Genomic DNA, 18,015 nt, shown 5'->3' on the forward strand with positions numbered 1-18,015 from the left:
CCCTCTGATAAACATCCCACCCAGACCCATCCCATCTCTGTAATCCTGTATTTCCTAGGGCCAATTCACCTAACTTGCATGTCTTTTAATTGTGGGAGGAAACCAGAGAACCAGGGAAAAACCCATGTAGGGCACAGAGAGAATGTGGGCTGAAAATGTGTTGCTGGAAAAGCGCAGCAGGTCAGGCAGCATCCAGGGAACAGGAGAATCAACGTTGATTCTCCTGTTCCTGGATGCTGTCTGACCTGCTGGCCTTTTCCAGCAACACATTTTCAGCTCTGATCTCCAGCATCTGCAGACCTCACTTTCTCCTCACAGAGAGAATGTGCAAACTCTACACACAGGTTCATGTCACTGTGAAGCAGCAGTGGTAACCATTAAGCCACCATGCCGCCCCAATTTCTACGATAATTGTATCTAGCAGTCTACAGATATTACTGGGTTTTTTTTTTAAAAACCATTTCACAGGATGTAAATGTTACTGGTAAGGTGAACATTTGCTCATCCCTACTAGCCCTTGAACTGAGTGGCTTGTTTGGTCACTTCAAAGAGTAATTAAATATTAACCACATTACTGAGAGTCGGGAGTCACTGGTAGACCAGACTGGGCAGGGATGGCAGATTTCCTTCTCTCAGCTGAATCCATAACTTGGAGAATCGAATGGTCGGGTGGTTGGTATTGCCCCTAGTGGGAGGTGGAGGAATCGGTTTGCAGAATAGGAACAGCAGATAGGAGCTTTGGACTGTAACAGCAATTATCAAAATACAGAAATTCACCAAAGATCATTATGCAGGGACATCTAACTAAACTTGCAAATCTCTTCAGTTAAAATGTTCATTACTGAATGGTTCAAACCTCAAGACCCTCATCTAAACAGTTTAAAAAAAAGGAAGGGAATTCAATAGAAGGGAAAGAAGTGAGGTTAAAAAAAAGACAGTGGGAGCATAGAAAGAAAATTGGGTTGGGACTTGAAGATCGTGGTGAAATGACTGGAAGGAGGCATGTAATGGTGTTACTGACACAATGCAGCAACTCACCAAGGTTCCTTCGACAGCATCTTCCAAATGTTCCAACCCCTACCATAGAGAATGACGAGGGCCGCAGATACATGGGAACTGTCACCTGCAAGTTCCTGCGAGCCACTTACCATCCTGACTTGGAAATATGTTGCTGTTCCTTCACTCTTGCTTGGGTCAAAATCCTGGAAATCACCCCTCCCCCAAACAGAATTGTGGGGTCTACCTTACACACATGGACAGCAGCGGTTCAAGAAGGCAGCTCATCACCATCTTCTCAAAGTTAACTAGGGATAGACAAACTCTGGCCCGGCCAGCAATGTCCACCTCCTATGAGTGATAAAAGGACATGATTGAATCAGGTGGGTTTTTATGACAACAGACTTTAGTTCCATGGTTGCCATTACTGAGACTAGCTTTGAATTCCAGATTTTTTTTTATTAATTGCATTTAAATTCTACCAACTGCTATGACACAAGTTGGACCCATTTCCCTATTGTCTTGGATTTTTAGATTACTGGTCCAGTGACAATACCATGATTCAGCCATCTGCAAAATACGTACAGAAATATGCATTTTGTAGTCCCTGTGAAGCAAGATAAAATGCTTCCAAATATAATGAGGGCAGGTAGTGTAAGCAATATTAGGATCTTTAGTAGTTCACTAGCAGTTCATCAGTTGAGTTACCTCAACTGGTAATGGTTGGGCTAGGATCTGCAGCACAGTCATAATGCTTATTTGAGGAACTCACCAGTCCTGGTACATTTATGTTTTTTGAAGAAATTGTCAAAATAGGTCCTGGGGTGAAATTATTTCCAATCTAGAAAATTGTCAGCAAATAAGTGGGTTTGTATGTTAAATGGTCCTTCGTACCTCTTTAGCAGGATTTTATATTATGTTATGTAGCTGGCTGGCATAGCTGCCATTCACCATTCATTTGATCAGATTCAAGCATTACAGTGTAGGTTTTAATCACCTGCCTTGCTATATGCTGTATATATCCAGGTTTTATAAAGTGCTTAAGTAATGAAGAATTGAGCTTTATATTGCAAATGATCATTTAGAATGTAAAACTTGAGAAGCTAGTAAAATATTTATATAAGAGGTTAGTTGTCAGGCATACTATAATTGCAGTGTCTATTTAGAACTTTACATTAAAGCAAATAAATAATTTTAAAATTCACATTTGCATAAAAACTGATCAGTTCATTGTTTCTATCCGTTTTATCAGGTTGATGAATTTAACAAGATCTGTTAGCAAGTATTGTATTGATCATATCAGGGAATTGTGGCTTCATTTTTTTCTATTAAAAGGAACTTTGGTTATGTCATAATTAGGCTTGGTTGTGTTCTGCTGGGGCTTTACTATTGGTGTTAATGATAGAATAGCAGGATCCTGGTTGGTTTATCAAAATATATGTTCATTAATTAGCCTTGAAACATTTTGTTTTGGGCTGATTAATCACATCTGATTAATCATTTATATTGGTCATTGATTTGGGTGTGATGAGAGAAAATAGGATGCTTTCAGAATGTGCTGCAGAATAATTGCTAAGAAAGCAATTTCCAATTGAGTTTGTTTCATTAAAACTCTCAGCATATGCCTAATCCATGAGTTGTTTGTGGCCAAGACAAAGCACAGTTACATAACTCAATTTTAAAATCGTACCTCCAAAATAGCGATTTTATTCTGAATCATCAGTAAAAGGTGTGGGTGAAAAAGTGATGAGATAGAAAATAGCTTTGCATTGGGTCAAAGAGGGAACGTGATGGAGTAGATATCACTTAAAAAAAATTAAAAGATATAAATCAATAATGCTACATAATGTCTACTTAAAACTGAAAAACTGTTATTTTAAAATAAATTTAAAATAGTCTTCCAAACCTAACATTGATCTTGCAGAAATGATGAATTCTAAAGCCTAATATTATTTTTGTAAACCTTGGTAATACAGATAAAAGCAAAATTCAATTTTGATTAAAGAATTGAATTTGCGTAAGATTTATTCAGGACATCTGTAACTTCAAAAAAAAAAATTGTGATGTAGTAACTTCATAAACCAATGCAACTAACTTAAGGTCTATTAAAAGGAACATCAAAAATCAGTTCACTTCTGAAATATGAGCTCCATTTGCCGCTCTAAATTAAGTTATGAATTCAAAATCATGAATAACATGAAAACAGTGTTACTTAGCACTTTATTCATGCTGTGGGAATGATTTCTTCAGTCCTAACTACTAAATAACGTGACGTTCTTTCTCTTGGCTGTTTTACTGAAAAAAAGTATTTAACTTTATCATGTTTTGTTATCCCAGAGTTTCCAAATGTCACAAAATCCTAGATTAACAAGGCAGTATAGCAGTTGAAACTTTATTGCTGGAACAGCACAGCAGGTCAGGCAGCATCCAGGGAACAGGAGATTCGACGTTTCGGGCACAGGCCCTTCTTCGGCCTGTGCCCGAAACGTTGAATCTCCTGTTCCCTGGATGCTGCCTGACCTGCTGTGCTGTTCCAGCAATAAAGTTTCAACTTTGATCTCCAGCATCTGCAGACCTCACTTTCTCCTCCAAGGCAGTATAGCAGCCTACTTGTAACCCTTCTTTAATGCCATACTACAGATGGCTTTTTGAAGGCAATAGATGTATCATGGGATGCGTGATTATCATTACTTCCATCTGCTGTGCAACTGTAACCAACCATGTTGCCAGTAATATAGCACCATGTTTAGACATTGTGTATTCAGGATTTCAATACCTGACCTAGTTTGACATGTCAGTGCAGTAATGCTTTGTTGGAGGAGCCATCTTTTTAGATGGCATGTTGAACTGAATCCCTGGCTGACTGTTCAAGGAATCACTGCATCTTACTGAAAAATAGTAAAGGGAAGACACACAATTCTGTAGGAAAGCCAACACTATTTAAAGAAAAACGTTTTTCAGTTATCCAGGTCAATATTCACTCCTCAGCCACGAAGAAAATGTAGGCTGATCACTCATTCATTCATTTGCCTTCTATGTACAAATTTGTCTGTCATATTTCCCACATTAAAAACTGCAAACGCACTACAAGGATATATTGGTTATAAAGCGCTTTTGGATGTCATCATGTGGTAAGGCACTGCATTATTAGATTCCTTCTATTTTTCCTGCCCCTTGTGAAAGTACTTGCGTTTAGTTGTGTTTTGAACTTGAGATCTCTTTGTGGGGAACAATTCCATATCATACAGTGCTTTGGAATGTCAGCAAAAGATTTACCTTCTGGTGAATATTGATTAGCAGGAACATGTAATATTTTGTATCTGACATGGATGCATACGTCTTAAAAATACTGTTTCAAGTATTTAGTTCAATGCACTAACAATAAAATCCAAAATGGTTTTCTTAGCAAACACCCTGAAATACATTTGCAAATATTCTTTCTCCAAAGTTGTCTATTTTTTCATGTTCCTGATTCAAATGTTTCTGCAACAAGATCAATTAATCCCATGAGTTTATTTTATTGAACACTTTGACACTAAAAATACCCAGTGTAAAATGCAGCTTTGAAGTGATTTGAATTTTAGCTGCATTGCATATCCCACCAACTCTCAAGCTGTCCCCATAATACAGAGTGTGGGCTAGTGCCAAAATTGGCAGGGAGCTAATGATATTCACCTAATTAATACTCAGTTGAACTCATTAAAAGCTGGGTTGACCCCAACAATACCCCAACAATACCCTGCCCGTGCCAAACTAGCTGATGTAGGCAGTCAGACAGGAGTGGGCAGGCTGCTTTAGAAGACCTATGTGAATAAAGGTGGGAAGGAAGGGGTGTATATCATTACAGGTGTGCCCATGTGTGCATCAGGTGTATTGCTCCATCGAGATACCATCCCAACCTTCCTTCCAACCTAATCAAACCTTAGTCCTACAGTCTGTTCTCGTCTTCCATAGGGTCGAGGCTCCCTCCCCACTTTAAAACCCAGGAATTGGCTTCTCAAGAAGCCATTACCACCTCAGACCTTCTTCTATCCTGGCAGTGCCAGGACTGAGCGCTACCGAAGGGCCTGTTTCCACACTGTAAATAATCTACTGGCCATCAATTTGACCTGCAGCTCTCATGGGCAGAACATCTTCACCAAGGGCAGAAATTCCACAATTAGGCAATGTAGCCTACACAGATTGTTATGGATGCAGGCCCAGACAGTTCCTGATTGATCAGATCACTGCCAACTTTTGATCTATAGAGAGAGCAGACCACTTCTCTATAATATTTTGCTCATTGAATCTCGGAGCTCAAGTAATCAAATACACTTTGAAGAAAATCATGAATGCAGACAAAGGTCCAACGAGTATTGTTTGGTTTTACTAACCTAAGTTTTTTTTTCCCACAAGCAAGCACCATGATTGTACAAATTTAAAATAATAGAATGGCTACAATGCTGGAGTCCATTCGACATATTGAGCGTGTGTCAATTAATTACAAGGACAAAGTGGCTGTGTCCATTATTCCTGATGTGGTCTCCTCTACATTGGGGAGACAGGACGGCAACTTACGGAAAGGTTCAGGAAGAAATTTCTGGGACACGCACCCAACAACTTCACTGCTCTGTGACCGACCACTTCAATTCCCCTTCCCATTCTGCCAAGGACATGCAAGTCCTGGGCCGCCTGTACCACCAAATCCAAGCCACCCAACACCTGGAGGAATGCCTCATCTTCCACCTTAAGATCCTCCTACCACATGGCATCAATGTTGATTTCACTAGTTTCCTCATCTCCTCTTCCCCCATTTTATCCCAAATCGAATCCTGTAACTCAGCACCGTCCTACCTGTCGATCTTCCTTCTCACCAATCCGCTCTGACCTATCACCATCACCCTTACCTTCATCGACCTATCACATTTGCGGCTACCTTCTCTCTTTCCCCCCCCCCCCCGATGAAGGGCTTATGCCCAAAACATCAACTCTCCTGCTCCTCAGAAGCTGTCTGACTTGCTGTGCTTTTCCAGTGCCACGCATTTTGACAGACATTTAATTGCAAGAGCAATATATCTCGTCCCTATGTATCCTATCTTTGCAATTATTTTGTTTCCTTTCAGGAGATTATCCAATTTCCTTTCGAAAGCCATTATTCAATCTGATACTACCACTCTAATGGTGCATTCAGATTCTAACTGCTCACTCGTGAAAAAGCTCTCGCTCATGTTACCTTTGTTTCTTTTGCCAATCACTTTAAATCTGCATATTCTAATTCTCGACCCTTCTCTTGATGGAAACCGATTTTTTCTCAATCTGCCTTCTCTAGACCTCTCATAATTTTGAACAACTCTATCAAACCTGCTCTGAAACTTCTCTTTTATACAGCTATACAGCACGGAAACAGACCCTTCAGTCCAAATCGTCCATGCCGACCTGATATCCTAAATAATCTAGTCCCATTTGCCAGCACTTGGCCCATGTCTCTCTAAATCCTTCCTATTCATATACCCATCCAGATGCCTTTTAAATTGTTGCAATTGTACCAGCCTCCACCACTTCCTTTGGCAGCTCATTCTATATACCTACCATGCTCTGCATGAAGAAGTTGCCCCTTAAGTCTCATTTAAACCTTTTCCCCTCTCACCCTAAACCTATGCCTACTAGTTCTGGACTCCCCCACCCAAGGAAAAGAACTTGTCTATTTACCCTATTCATGCCCCTCATGATTTTATAAACCTCTAAAAGGTCACCCCAAGGTTTCCAACACTACAGGGAAAACAGCCCCAGCCTATTCAACCTCCTCCAATAGCTCAAACCTTCCAACCTTGACAACATCCTTAAATCTTTTCCGACTTCTTTAAAGTATCCATGTAAGTGAAGTTCCTGTCCCTAAAATAATTCTCATAAATCCTTAAAGTCTGCATGTTATTTACTACTATTATTCACATGATGTGCATGTTTTAACATGTAGGGTAATTCTGTAATGTATTTTAAAATATCTGGTCCTTATACAGTTATATGGTTACAAATATGAGACACTACCTTAAATTATTTCAATAAAATTACAGTTTAAGTTAAACTAATCCTGTAACCTTAGCGTGGCATTCAAAAATATATTTGTAAATCATCTCAACTCTTTTCCACACCTCATTTCCGCACCTCATTTCCCCCATTCATCTGCATTTGTATACACTCTTTAAATTCATTTTGTCCATAACATATTCCTCTTGCTGGCTCAGTCTTATTCCTATTAAACTGTTATCCGTCCCAGCTCCTTCCTTTGCTGTATCATAATTGACATTGTAAATAGTTCCCTTTCCTGATGGTCTTCAAAATGATCATCATGACCATCCATTTCAAACATTTTACAGTCGATGTCTATATATTGTACCATCACCAACCTCCCTTTCCTCTCCAAAATCCTTGAATGTTTCATCCCCCAGATCTGTGTCCCAAAACTATTCATTTGCATCCCTTAAAACTGATTTCTATCTCTCCCACAACAATAAAGACACCCTAATCAAAGTTATGAATAACATTTTCTTTGTGTTATTCTTCCTTAAACTGTATGCAATCTTTAACATAGGCACTCATATCATCTAACACCTTTTCTTAGACAGGCATAGGTAGGCTATCTTCAGTTGTTTCCACTCCTGCCTATCCAAGGATAGCCAGAGTATCACTGCAAAAGTCTCATTTTCCAATACCTCAAGAATCCCTTGAGAATCTATCCTTGGTCTCCTCCTGTTCAACAGCTACATGTTTGGTGATATCCTATATGGATATGAGATCAACTTCCATATATATGCTAATGACACTTTGCTCTCTCTCTTTAACTTTCTGGTGTCCTTCATTATTGCTGTACTATCAGACTGCTTATCTGACATCTTTGACAACCTGTAATTCCCTTCAACTAAACATTGGTAAAAGCAAGCTCCACAACTTTCACCATTGCCACAAAGTTGGTACACTTGTGACCAGCTCTCTCTCCTCCTTGGTCACTATCGCAGTGTATGAGTGTATGAAAACTGGCAAGCATTCTACTCTAGATCTTTGTCTTCACATACAACCTTACTATCTGTATGTCATTTTCTGCCTTTGTCTGTACCTTAGCCTATTTGTTTCATTATTTGCAAAGAACATCGAGAGTCAACTATTACAATCCTCTGCTGGACAGTCTCTGATTTTTTTCACCGTCCGTAGAAATCAACCCGCATTTGTTCCTGGTTCCTAAATTTATATAATGAATTTAAACTTATTTAATGAATTTAATGTTTAAATCCACACCACACTTTGCTTATCCCTAATTCTGCAACATTTTGTTGTGCCATAACTGCCTTGTCCCCTTTGAAACTTTGTTTCTCGGATTACAGCCTCCTGAGCTTTTTCAATTTTGCTCAAAGATTAGCAATTCTCCTTTCAGTCTAGTTTACTGTAAAATCATCATATATGGTCATTTCCAAACATTTAATAAATTATATACTTCAGGGAATCATTTTGGTGTAATTTATCCAAAAATATTAGCAATGAGAAATCACATTACAGAATCAATGACTGATAATTTGTCTTGTCTTTCATGTTTTTGCTATACTGGGTTATCTGCACCTAAAATTGAGCCATATTTTTGTTTCTGTTCTAAGGAATGAGTTGCTGTGAACATAGAAAACTATTTATAAGATTTATGTAATGAAGTGATTATAATTTTTGAACTATGAAAGCTGCATTTAAAATTAAATCAGGTGTTTTTCTTTACAGAAAGATACATGAATCTGGTCAAGAGAAGAAACCACCATTTATTTACTGGAAAATGGTGCCACAAATAGATAAGTCAGATCACACAGCTGATTCTTTCATGGACATCAGTAGTGACAGACACAGTTGGGATAAACCAGAAGATAATGACTTGGTCATGAACATTAGCAATTACAAGGAAACATGTCATGAGAAAGAGCAACATAGCACATCTGATGCAGAGATTGGATGCAATAATACAAATGAAATAGAAGAGGAGAAAGATAAAGGTAGCAAGATTGCACAAAATAGTTCATTAAATAACAAAGAAGCTAATGTTAAGAATGAAGAAGATACAGGAGAGGATGAAACTGAAGACTTGGAAAATGAAGATGACGATAATGATGGTGACACAGAGTATGAAGTAGAAGATGAAGAAGAAAATAGTACAGATGATGATGATGATAATAGTAAAGATGAAGACTATCAAAATGAGCATGATCCTGAACCAAACTATTCTGATGAGGACGTTGATGTAAAGAAAGGCAGTAAGAGGGGAAGATCACGAAAGTCAAATCATAAAATAAAGTGTGACAAATGTGATGATGAATTTAATTCCAGAAAGGATTATGTGGTTCATTGCAAAGATATTCACCAGTCATTACCAGGAAAAGTCTATCACTGTGAGATCTGTGGGAAGGCTTTTGCAACCCACAACAGTTGGAAAGAACATTGTGCTTGTGTTCACAGTGATGAAAGGCACTTTGCCTGCACCCTATGCAATGCAACTTTTAAGAGAAAAAGAGATGTGCGGACACATTATGCACGGAAGCATGAAGGGCGTATTAAACGTCCACTATGTTCTGTTTGTGGGAAAATTCTGAGTTCACGAACAGCACTGGTGTTTCACATGCGGACACACACTGGAGAGAAGCCTTACGAATGCTCCATTTGCCATTCTCGATTTGCCCAACCATCACAGCTGAAAATACACACAAGGTCATGTCCTTATATTTAGTTTCCATTTATCCACGTTTGTTTTCTACTTTACAGACATCCATCTGTACAAGGCATCTCTTTGTGAGAAAAAGGGCAAGCAGGCTTTCCCATCAACAGAGTGTCTCCTCCTAATTGTGTGGAGAAGCAAGCTTTTACTTCTGTTAAGTCTACTGTCCTGGTTAGATGGGTAGGTGAGCAGACAGGCAGCTGTCTTCTCCACATTTGCATCAACGTGAGTTAGAATTAGATACTATCTTGCTGCATCAGTGTTGCCTGTTCGAATGTTTTTGCTATTCAACAACATGTGCAAGAACTAATAAAGCTCATTACAGCCATTGACTGGTGCTGAGTCATATCTCAGACGATTCGCAGACTCGAGAAGCAAGTAGCTTAATCTGGATTGTATTAGACTTGTTTTTAAGAATGTTATTATAAACTTATAAAGTGATGGATGAATTACTGTAAAATAAGTTTTTTTTAGGTTAAATACACATCATCAATTATTTTAGAAATGCAGATCCAGCAGCAGTGAATCTATTTGTCTACATAGTGCAAAATGCAATTTATTTTTTGAAGTTTCATAAGATTACATGTTTTCAGTCCAAGATAGTTTTAAAATTTGTTTTATGCAAATTTCAGGTCTCACACTGGAGAGAAACCCTATATTTGTGAGGACTGTGGAGCCTGTTTCACCGATAAGGCTAAATTAAATGGGCATAAGAGAACACACACAGGTAGGAAAATATTGTGGGTATGTACTAAAATTATTGATGGAATAATCATGGCAGGATTGTAGATAATTTCCTGATATCACATCCAAAGTGCTGAAACAAAAGGTATTGCTGGCACAAAATAAATATTATAAATCATTGTATTATAATTAATTGCACTAGTGATCTGGCAACTATATATCATATTTTCTAGATGATCCATGCTGTACAATAACTAGCAATGTTGGCTATAGAAGAAGTATTCTATATTTAAATTTAGTTGTGCCATTGTATACAGCATTGAGCAAAGACTGAACTACACATTGTGACCACTAAAGTTAAGTTTTGCTTTGTTCTTATATGCTGTTAACTTTTAAATTGTAGGAAGTGATTTTATTTAATCAGTGAGTTACTGGTTGAATTTTAAAAAAAACTCAACACTGGCATTTCAGTTTCTAAGATGTCCGAACATCTATATGAATATACCTTACACATTCCAGACCCAGTCAGAATACAGTCAGAATGTCTAGAAGAACATAGCAAAGACAATCACCTTAAAAGAAGATGAATGACTACAATTTCTGACCCATTCAAAAAACATAGAACATAGAAGAATACAGCGCGGTACAGGCCCTTTGGCCCTCGATGTTGCACCGATCCAAGCCCACCTAACCTACACTAGCCCACTTCTCCCCACCCCCACCCTCCTCTAGCTTATCTCTCCACGCTTCAGGCTCACTGCCTTTATTCCTGATGAAGGGCTTTTGCCCGAAATGTCGATTTCGAAGCTCCTTGGATGCTGCCTGAACTGCTGTGCTCTTCCAGCAGCACTAATCCAGAATCTGGTTTCCAGTATCTGCAGTCATTGTTTTTACCTACGTGATATCAGTTGAATGAACCTTCTCTGGACCGCCTTCAATGCCACTGTGTATTTCCTTAGAATAAGGACTCAAAACTGCTCATAGCATTCTAACTGTGGTCTGATGAAGGCTTTGTATAATTTTAGTTAAACCTCACTACTTTTATGCACCATTCACTTTCTGTGGATAGCTCTGCTGGTGACTTAGAAGTTTTGTATCTCCGTTATCAACATCACCTTGTCAAGTGAAAGTCACAATTGGAATTGAACGATCAGTTAAGTAGCAGGATTCATGCAGTGAAGATGATTTAGAAAAAGGGTCTATCAGAAATTGGCTTGCCATAGTCAATATAAAAAAAGTCTTCACACAGCTCCAAGGTCTATGCCAAGTCAGCTGATTTCAGTGAAGGACAGTGATGGAGTATTTCAAGTAACACCTTCAAGTACATACAAAAACACAGTGAGGATTTCCGCTCCTAATACTATTCAGTGATCTCTGCAGCAAATTGTGTAATGATGAATGTCCAATTAGGGCAAGAATTAGGTGCCATGTGCTTACCTCCATGGTAAACTAATCTGTTCTCTGGATAGCCTTTCATCTGGCATCCTCCATAAACCTGAGCTTATCCAAAACTCTGCTGCGTGTTTTCTAACTCATATTGAGTTTTCTTCACCCCTCAGGAGAAAGTAAGGACTGCAAATGCTGGAGATCAGAATTGAAAGCTGGAAAAGCACAGCCGGTCAGGCAGCATCCAAGGAGCAGGAGAATCAACGTTTCGGGCATAAGCCCTTCATTGTTCATCCCTTAGCCTGTTGATTTTCATAGGCTGTCAGTCTAGCTAACTTAAACTTAAATCTCTTGGCATGGTGTACAGGAGCTTTTGTTGCTAAAGCTGAGATAGAAATACAAGAAGTGGTTTCTGGCCAATACTGTGAAAGGTTAGGGATAAACAAAGACCATCTGGCAGGATATCTTAAGATTCTGAGTACCTGTAGAACCCTAGTGTCAGCACCATCAGTAGAGAAGGGACTGGAGTGGAACAAATAGAAAATCAGCCCAGTATTGGACTCTAGTTCTCTACAATGAACACCTTTGAACCTAAGTTTCATAGATGTAGATTTGGGTTGAATTCCTGTTGCGTTTCCCTACTTGCCCAAGTAATACAATCAGAAGAATTCGAAAATCACTTTCATTGTAATACTGAAAGTTAATTTGAATCAGGAGAAATCCTACACAACTCCACCCATCTCTTGTACAAATAAACTTTTATTCAACACCTCTCAACTTATCTTCAACTTTTATCGTTCCATAGCTCATTAAAAAAAGAGTGAATTATGTAGTGATTGTAACAGGGTCAGCCAGGTGGACCTTGTGGAATATGAGTTCCCTGAATGGAGCTATTAATCTGACCCAATCAGGGAGCTCTGGCTGGTAGATATAAATAGGAGTGTCAGAAGTTCTGTTCACTCTGAGAAAGTGAGATCATTGTCAAGGAGTTTTCACATGTAAATAAAGGCTGATTTAGTGATGGGCCAATGGCCTCTCTGGAGTTATTTCCATGGCAATGAGAGAAAAACATGCTCCTAAAGAAATCCACTTACAACAGTTGTCTTTGAATTGGGTAAGTATTTCTGACATCATGCAGTTATTTGAAAAGCGTGACTCGTTCGATCCTGCCATCAAAGACTGGGCCCAGTATATGTGTTATTTTTTACCAGGCAGTTGACACTGGGGCAGATGAAAAGCAATGAGTAATTCTCTTGACAGCTTGCACACCCACAGCTTTTTCAGTTATTGGGAGCCTAACTTTCCCTGAGGCAACAGATAATAAAACCTTTCAAGAGTTGATGGATTTTGTGAAGGAATATTATGACCCCAAACCTCCTTTAATTCTGAAACACTATTAGTTTTACTCAGCAATTTGAGAACCAGGGAATCTGTATTGGGATTTTTGACTCGGTTAAGAGGACTGGAAGAGGCGTGTTACTTTGGTTTAACCCCGAATGAGATGCTGAGAGACTGTTTGGTATGTGGGATTAATGATGTAACCATGCAACAGCGCCTTCTAGCTGAAGAACAACTGCACTTCAAACAAGCACTACAACTGACTTTATCATCAGAAAATGTAGCAAGAGAAGCATATGAATTGCAGGGTATCCCAGAGAAGTGGACACCTTCATCAGTCCAGCTGACATGGGGAACCCCATTTGGGTGCAGGCAATTGTATAACCTCACTCAGGTCATATCCTGAACAGAGGGGCTCTAGGTCAGCTCACAGCAAAGCCCAAAACAAATCCAAGCCTTGGCCAAATGGTTAAAATTTTCTCCAGGACCTGGGCGGGCAAGCTGTTGTTGTTACTGCCAGTATGTGGGCTTGAGACATTAAGAGTCCCACTGGATCTAAATTGAGTAAGAGAACTCATAGACTTATATCCAGGAGAGTGCACACCTGAGAAAATCCACCTGTATGTGGTTTGGTACAGTTAACTTGCTTAGCAACATCCAATCAGACCCAATCAAAATTAACATCTATTAAAATGGTCACCTGGTTTGAATGGAGATCAACGCTCACGTGGCTGTATCAGTGAAAGCAGAATCAGTCTTTAACAAAATTTGGTCTGGATTCCAACCCTTCAGTTTGTGCGACACCTTGGCTGGACTGAGAACCTGTACCGGGTTACCTTTACAGATTACGGATGCAACTTTGGTTCCGGTCTCTGAGAAGCTGCTGTTTCAATTCCCGCTGATTGTGGTAAAAAGCTTGGGCCCAAGCTTGATGGGGCAAAAATGTTTGAGAAAGATTCACCTAGATTGGCTCAATATTATTCAATCAGAAACTGGCTTCCTAAGTGAAGTCCTAATTAAAATACCTGGAAATTTTTCAAGAAGATTTACGGATTTTCAAAGGAGCCAAGGCCACCTTGCCTGTTGATTAGGAAGCAGTTCCACAATTCTGGAAGGTACAATTTGCCTTACTGCAAAAGTAGAGGCAGAAATCAGAGGTCTGGAAAGTGAAGAAATGATCAAAACAGTCCAGTCTGGGTCGGTTTGTGTACATTTTAAACAACGGTAAACCACTTTCTGCAGCTGGCTAAATACCCAATTCCTCATTTTATGCAAGGGCAGCCAACATCATCGAAAACCCTTTCCACCCCAGTTACAATCTCTTCCAACTTCTTCCGTCAGGCAAAAGATATAAAAGCTTAAACACATATACCAATAGTTTCAAGAACAGCTTTTTGTCTGCTGTTACTAGACTTCTGACTGGCCCTCTCAAATCTCAAACCTAATGTTAATCTTATTTTGTGCGCATCTTCTTTGCAACTGCAACTTTGTATTGCTCGCTGTGTTGATCTTTGTATCTTACAATCTGCCTGTACTGCATGCAACACAAAACTTCTCACTGTAGTTAGATACATGTGACAACAATAAATTAAATTATTCACAAAGGTGTCAGGGGAGCTGTTGTTAACAAAGCTGGATATCATCCATGCATACTTGCAATTGTGGTTAGTTGAGGATTCCCAGAAGTATGCTACAATTAATATCCATAAGTGTTTGTACCAATAGATAAGACTGCCATTTGGGGTATCATCAGCCTGTGCAGTTTTTCAGTGAATGATGGAGAAAAAGTTCGCTATTTATCTAGATGACGTGCTAATAACAAGGAAGACCAGTAAGGAGTACTTAGAGAACTTGGACATAGTCCTTAGACATTTCTCCCAGGCAGGCATATGCCTGGGCACCCCAAGTGACCTACTTGAACTGCAGAGGTGATAACAGCGCGTACACCTGCTATAAGATAAAGTGAGGGCGATCAAAGGTGCCCTAGCTCCTAAGTCAGTACTGGAGCATATGTATTTCCTTGAGCTGGTGAATTATTATGGAAAGGTCATACATAACCTGGTCTCCATCCTGGCACCTTTGCATCAACTCCTAAAAAAGGGTCAGCCTTGAAAACCCTTGCCTTCAGGGAAGTGAGAAACAGCTACCATCCTCAAAGGTGTTGGCACACTATAATCCCAAGCAAGATCTGCATTGACATGTGATGGATTGGAGTAGTATTAACTCATAGGTGGCCAAGTGGAGAGGAATGTCTCATAAGGTATGCATGCAAAACTTTGGCTAATGCAGAGCGTAAATGTCTAGACAGAGAAGGAAGCTTTGGCTGTCATTTTTGGAGTCAGGAAGTTCAGTTGGTACTTTTTAGGTAAATTTATAATAATAATGGACCACAAACCCCTGCTAGGTCGACTTAAAGAGGAAAAGGCAGTGCTGCTCATAGCTTCAGGCCGAATTCGGTGGTGGGCTGTAGTACTAAGTGCGTATATTTACAAGTTGGAACACCATCTGGAAGATCTGGACACCCAGTTATACGAAAAATATTATCAAGCAGGAAACGTTTCAGAAGAGATTTGCCAGGATGTTGCCAGTTATAGAAGGTTTGATTTATAAAGAAGGGCTGAATAGGCTGGGATATTTTTCAATGGAATGTAGGAGGTTGAGAAGTGACCTGATAGAAGTTCATGAAATAATGAGGGGTATAGTTAGAGTTGATGCTAGTTATCATTTCCCTAAGATGGAGAATTTCAAGACAAGTAAGCACATTGTTAAGGTCAGAGGAAAGACTTAAAAAAGGCATAAGAGACAAATCTTTTACTTACAGGGCAGTTTACATGTGGAATGAACTTCCTGAGAAAGTGGTGAATGCAGGTATAATCACAATGTTTAAAAGATGTTTGGATGGATAAGTGAAAAGGAAAGGTTTGGAGCTACACAGGCCAGGAGCAGGCAGGAGGGGTTAGTTTAGTTTGGGATTATGTTCAGCATGGACTGGTTGGACCGAAGGGTCTGTTTCTGTGCTGTATGACTCTATGACTCTATTTATCAAGTAGCAAACATGGATGTATTGAGCCATCTCCTGCTGGCAGATACATCACTGGTGGTACCACCATTGGAACAGTCTGTAATGGTTTGAAATTTTCTGGACACACTTCCAGTCACAGCTGGCTTTGGACTCAGAAAGACCCAGTACTGGCCAAACTGAAACAGCTGATGGTGTCGGGGAAAACCAAAGGTCTGTCACAACTGGAATTGAAACCTTCTTGGACCTGGAGACACCAGACCACAGTAGAGGTTGGCATGTTATTATGGGACCAAGTAATTATCCTGAGCAAGGTTCACTGCCAGACACTGGCTGACCTCCACCAGGGTCCTCCAGGTGTTTCCAAAATGAAGATGTTGGCAAGAAGTTACTTTTGGAGGCCAGGTTTGAATGCTGTGTTGGTGGGGTAGAGCCCAGAGTGCCAACAAGGACAAACATTATCTCCAGCAGCACCCCCACGTTCATGAGAATGGCTGGGCTAATCCTGTACTTGGTTATACATTGACTATGTAGGTCATTTCATGGACTTAATGTTCTTAGTCATCGTGGATGCCCACTCAAAATGACTAGATGTGCATAGAGTTCATTCGTCAAACACTGGGATGATGATAGTGCAATACATAGATTGCTGGAAGTGTTGGTCATATATAATGGGCCATTGTTTACTGGCAGGAAATTTGAGTATTTGCTAAAGTTGAATGGCATTCAGCATGTAAGGACAGCTGCATACCATCCATCGTCTAATGATCTGGCAGAAAAAGGGATCCAAACTTTGAAGGCAGGCCTAAAGGCTTCAATAGATACCAAATGGTCCCAGTTCCTATTTGATTGTAGGACCATCTCTCATTCACCTACAGGGATAGCTCCAGCATGTTGCTTATCAGGAAAAGACTCCCACCAGGTTAACTCTGATCTTCTCGGATCTGGAGGGAAGCTGAAAAGGCATCAGGAATGCCAGTGTCAGACACAAGACTCCGCTAAGCAAGAAATATAGTTTACTTCAGGAGATGAGTTTTGTGTAGGAACCACAGGAATGTCCTTGTGTGTGTAAGTGGCAAGATTGATGTGAGGTCATAGCCAATGGCATATAAAGTTCAGATAGGTGCAATGGTCCTGAACAAACACATGGACTATATGAAAGCTGCAAACTATCAAACAGTGCAGGAACAAAACGTGCCTGGCTCCTCAACTGCCTTTCTGATTGTTCTGGAACCTGTGGGTACTCCTCTCTGTCAAGCATAAAGATACCTCAGTACCTAAGATAGAGACAGTAGATGTCACTGCCTCGATGCCTTTGCTCCCTGAAGAGGAGAATGAATTTTTTCCAAGTTGCTGCAGGCGCAAGAGGCGAGTGACTGTGTGTTTCACACGGACTGTATCAGAGGCAGAGTTGGAGGAACCTGACCTGGTGCTGAACCTCCCCAGGAGAATCTACAACAAAAGAACCGGCCTACGTCTTCAGACTCAGACCGGGAGGGATGTAGTGTTTACAACAGGGTTAGCCAAGTGGACTCATGAGTTCCCTGATTAGAGATGTTAATCTGATCCAATCAGGGAGTCTTGGCTGACAGCTATAATTAGGAATGTCAGAAGTTCTAAATAAAAACCGAAAGAACCGCAGATGCTGTAAATCAAACAAAACAGAAATTGGTGGAAATGCTCAGCAGGCCTGGCAGCATCTGTGAAGAGAAATCAAAGTTAATGATTCAGGACCGGTGACCCTTTCTCCGAACATTCTGAGGAAGGGTCTCCAGACCCAAAACATTAACTTTGATTTCCTTTCACTGATGCTGCCAGGCCTGCTGAGTGTTTTCAGCAGCTTCTGTTTTTATGTCAGAAGTTCTGTTCACTC

At 39.9% G+C, this 18,015-nt stretch overlaps 1 protein-coding gene and 1 long non-coding RNA gene across 5 annotated transcripts in view; one reads left to right on the forward strand and one right to left on the reverse strand.

Annotated features, from left to right (window-relative positions):
• LOC122553071 (GDNF-inducible zinc finger protein 1-like) overlaps window positions 1-18,015 on the forward strand; it is a 51,465-nt gene that overhangs the window by 19,670 nt on the left and 13,780 nt on the right. For all 4 annotated transcript variants that reach the window (XM_043696554.1, XM_043696558.1, XM_043696557.1 and 1 more), the window contains exons 3-4: window positions 8,734-9,708; window positions 10,348-10,442. In XM_043696554.1, coding sequence (XP_043552489.1) covers window positions 8,734-9,708; window positions 10,348-10,442 — 1,070 coding nt within the window. The remainder of the gene's footprint in view (window positions 1-8,733; window positions 9,709-10,347; window positions 10,443-18,015) is intronic.
• Window positions 1-18,015, reverse strand: part of LOC122553073 — a 64,536-nt gene that overhangs the window by 9,378 nt on the left and 37,143 nt on the right. The window lies entirely within an intron of this gene.

Source organism: Chiloscyllium plagiosum, chromosome 9 (genome assembly GCF_004010195.1).
Source record: "Chiloscyllium plagiosum isolate BGI_BamShark_2017 chromosome 9, ASM401019v2, whole genome shotgun sequence".
In the NCBI taxonomy this organism is placed as follows: domain Eukaryota; kingdom Metazoa; phylum Chordata; class Chondrichthyes; order Orectolobiformes; family Hemiscylliidae; genus Chiloscyllium; species Chiloscyllium plagiosum.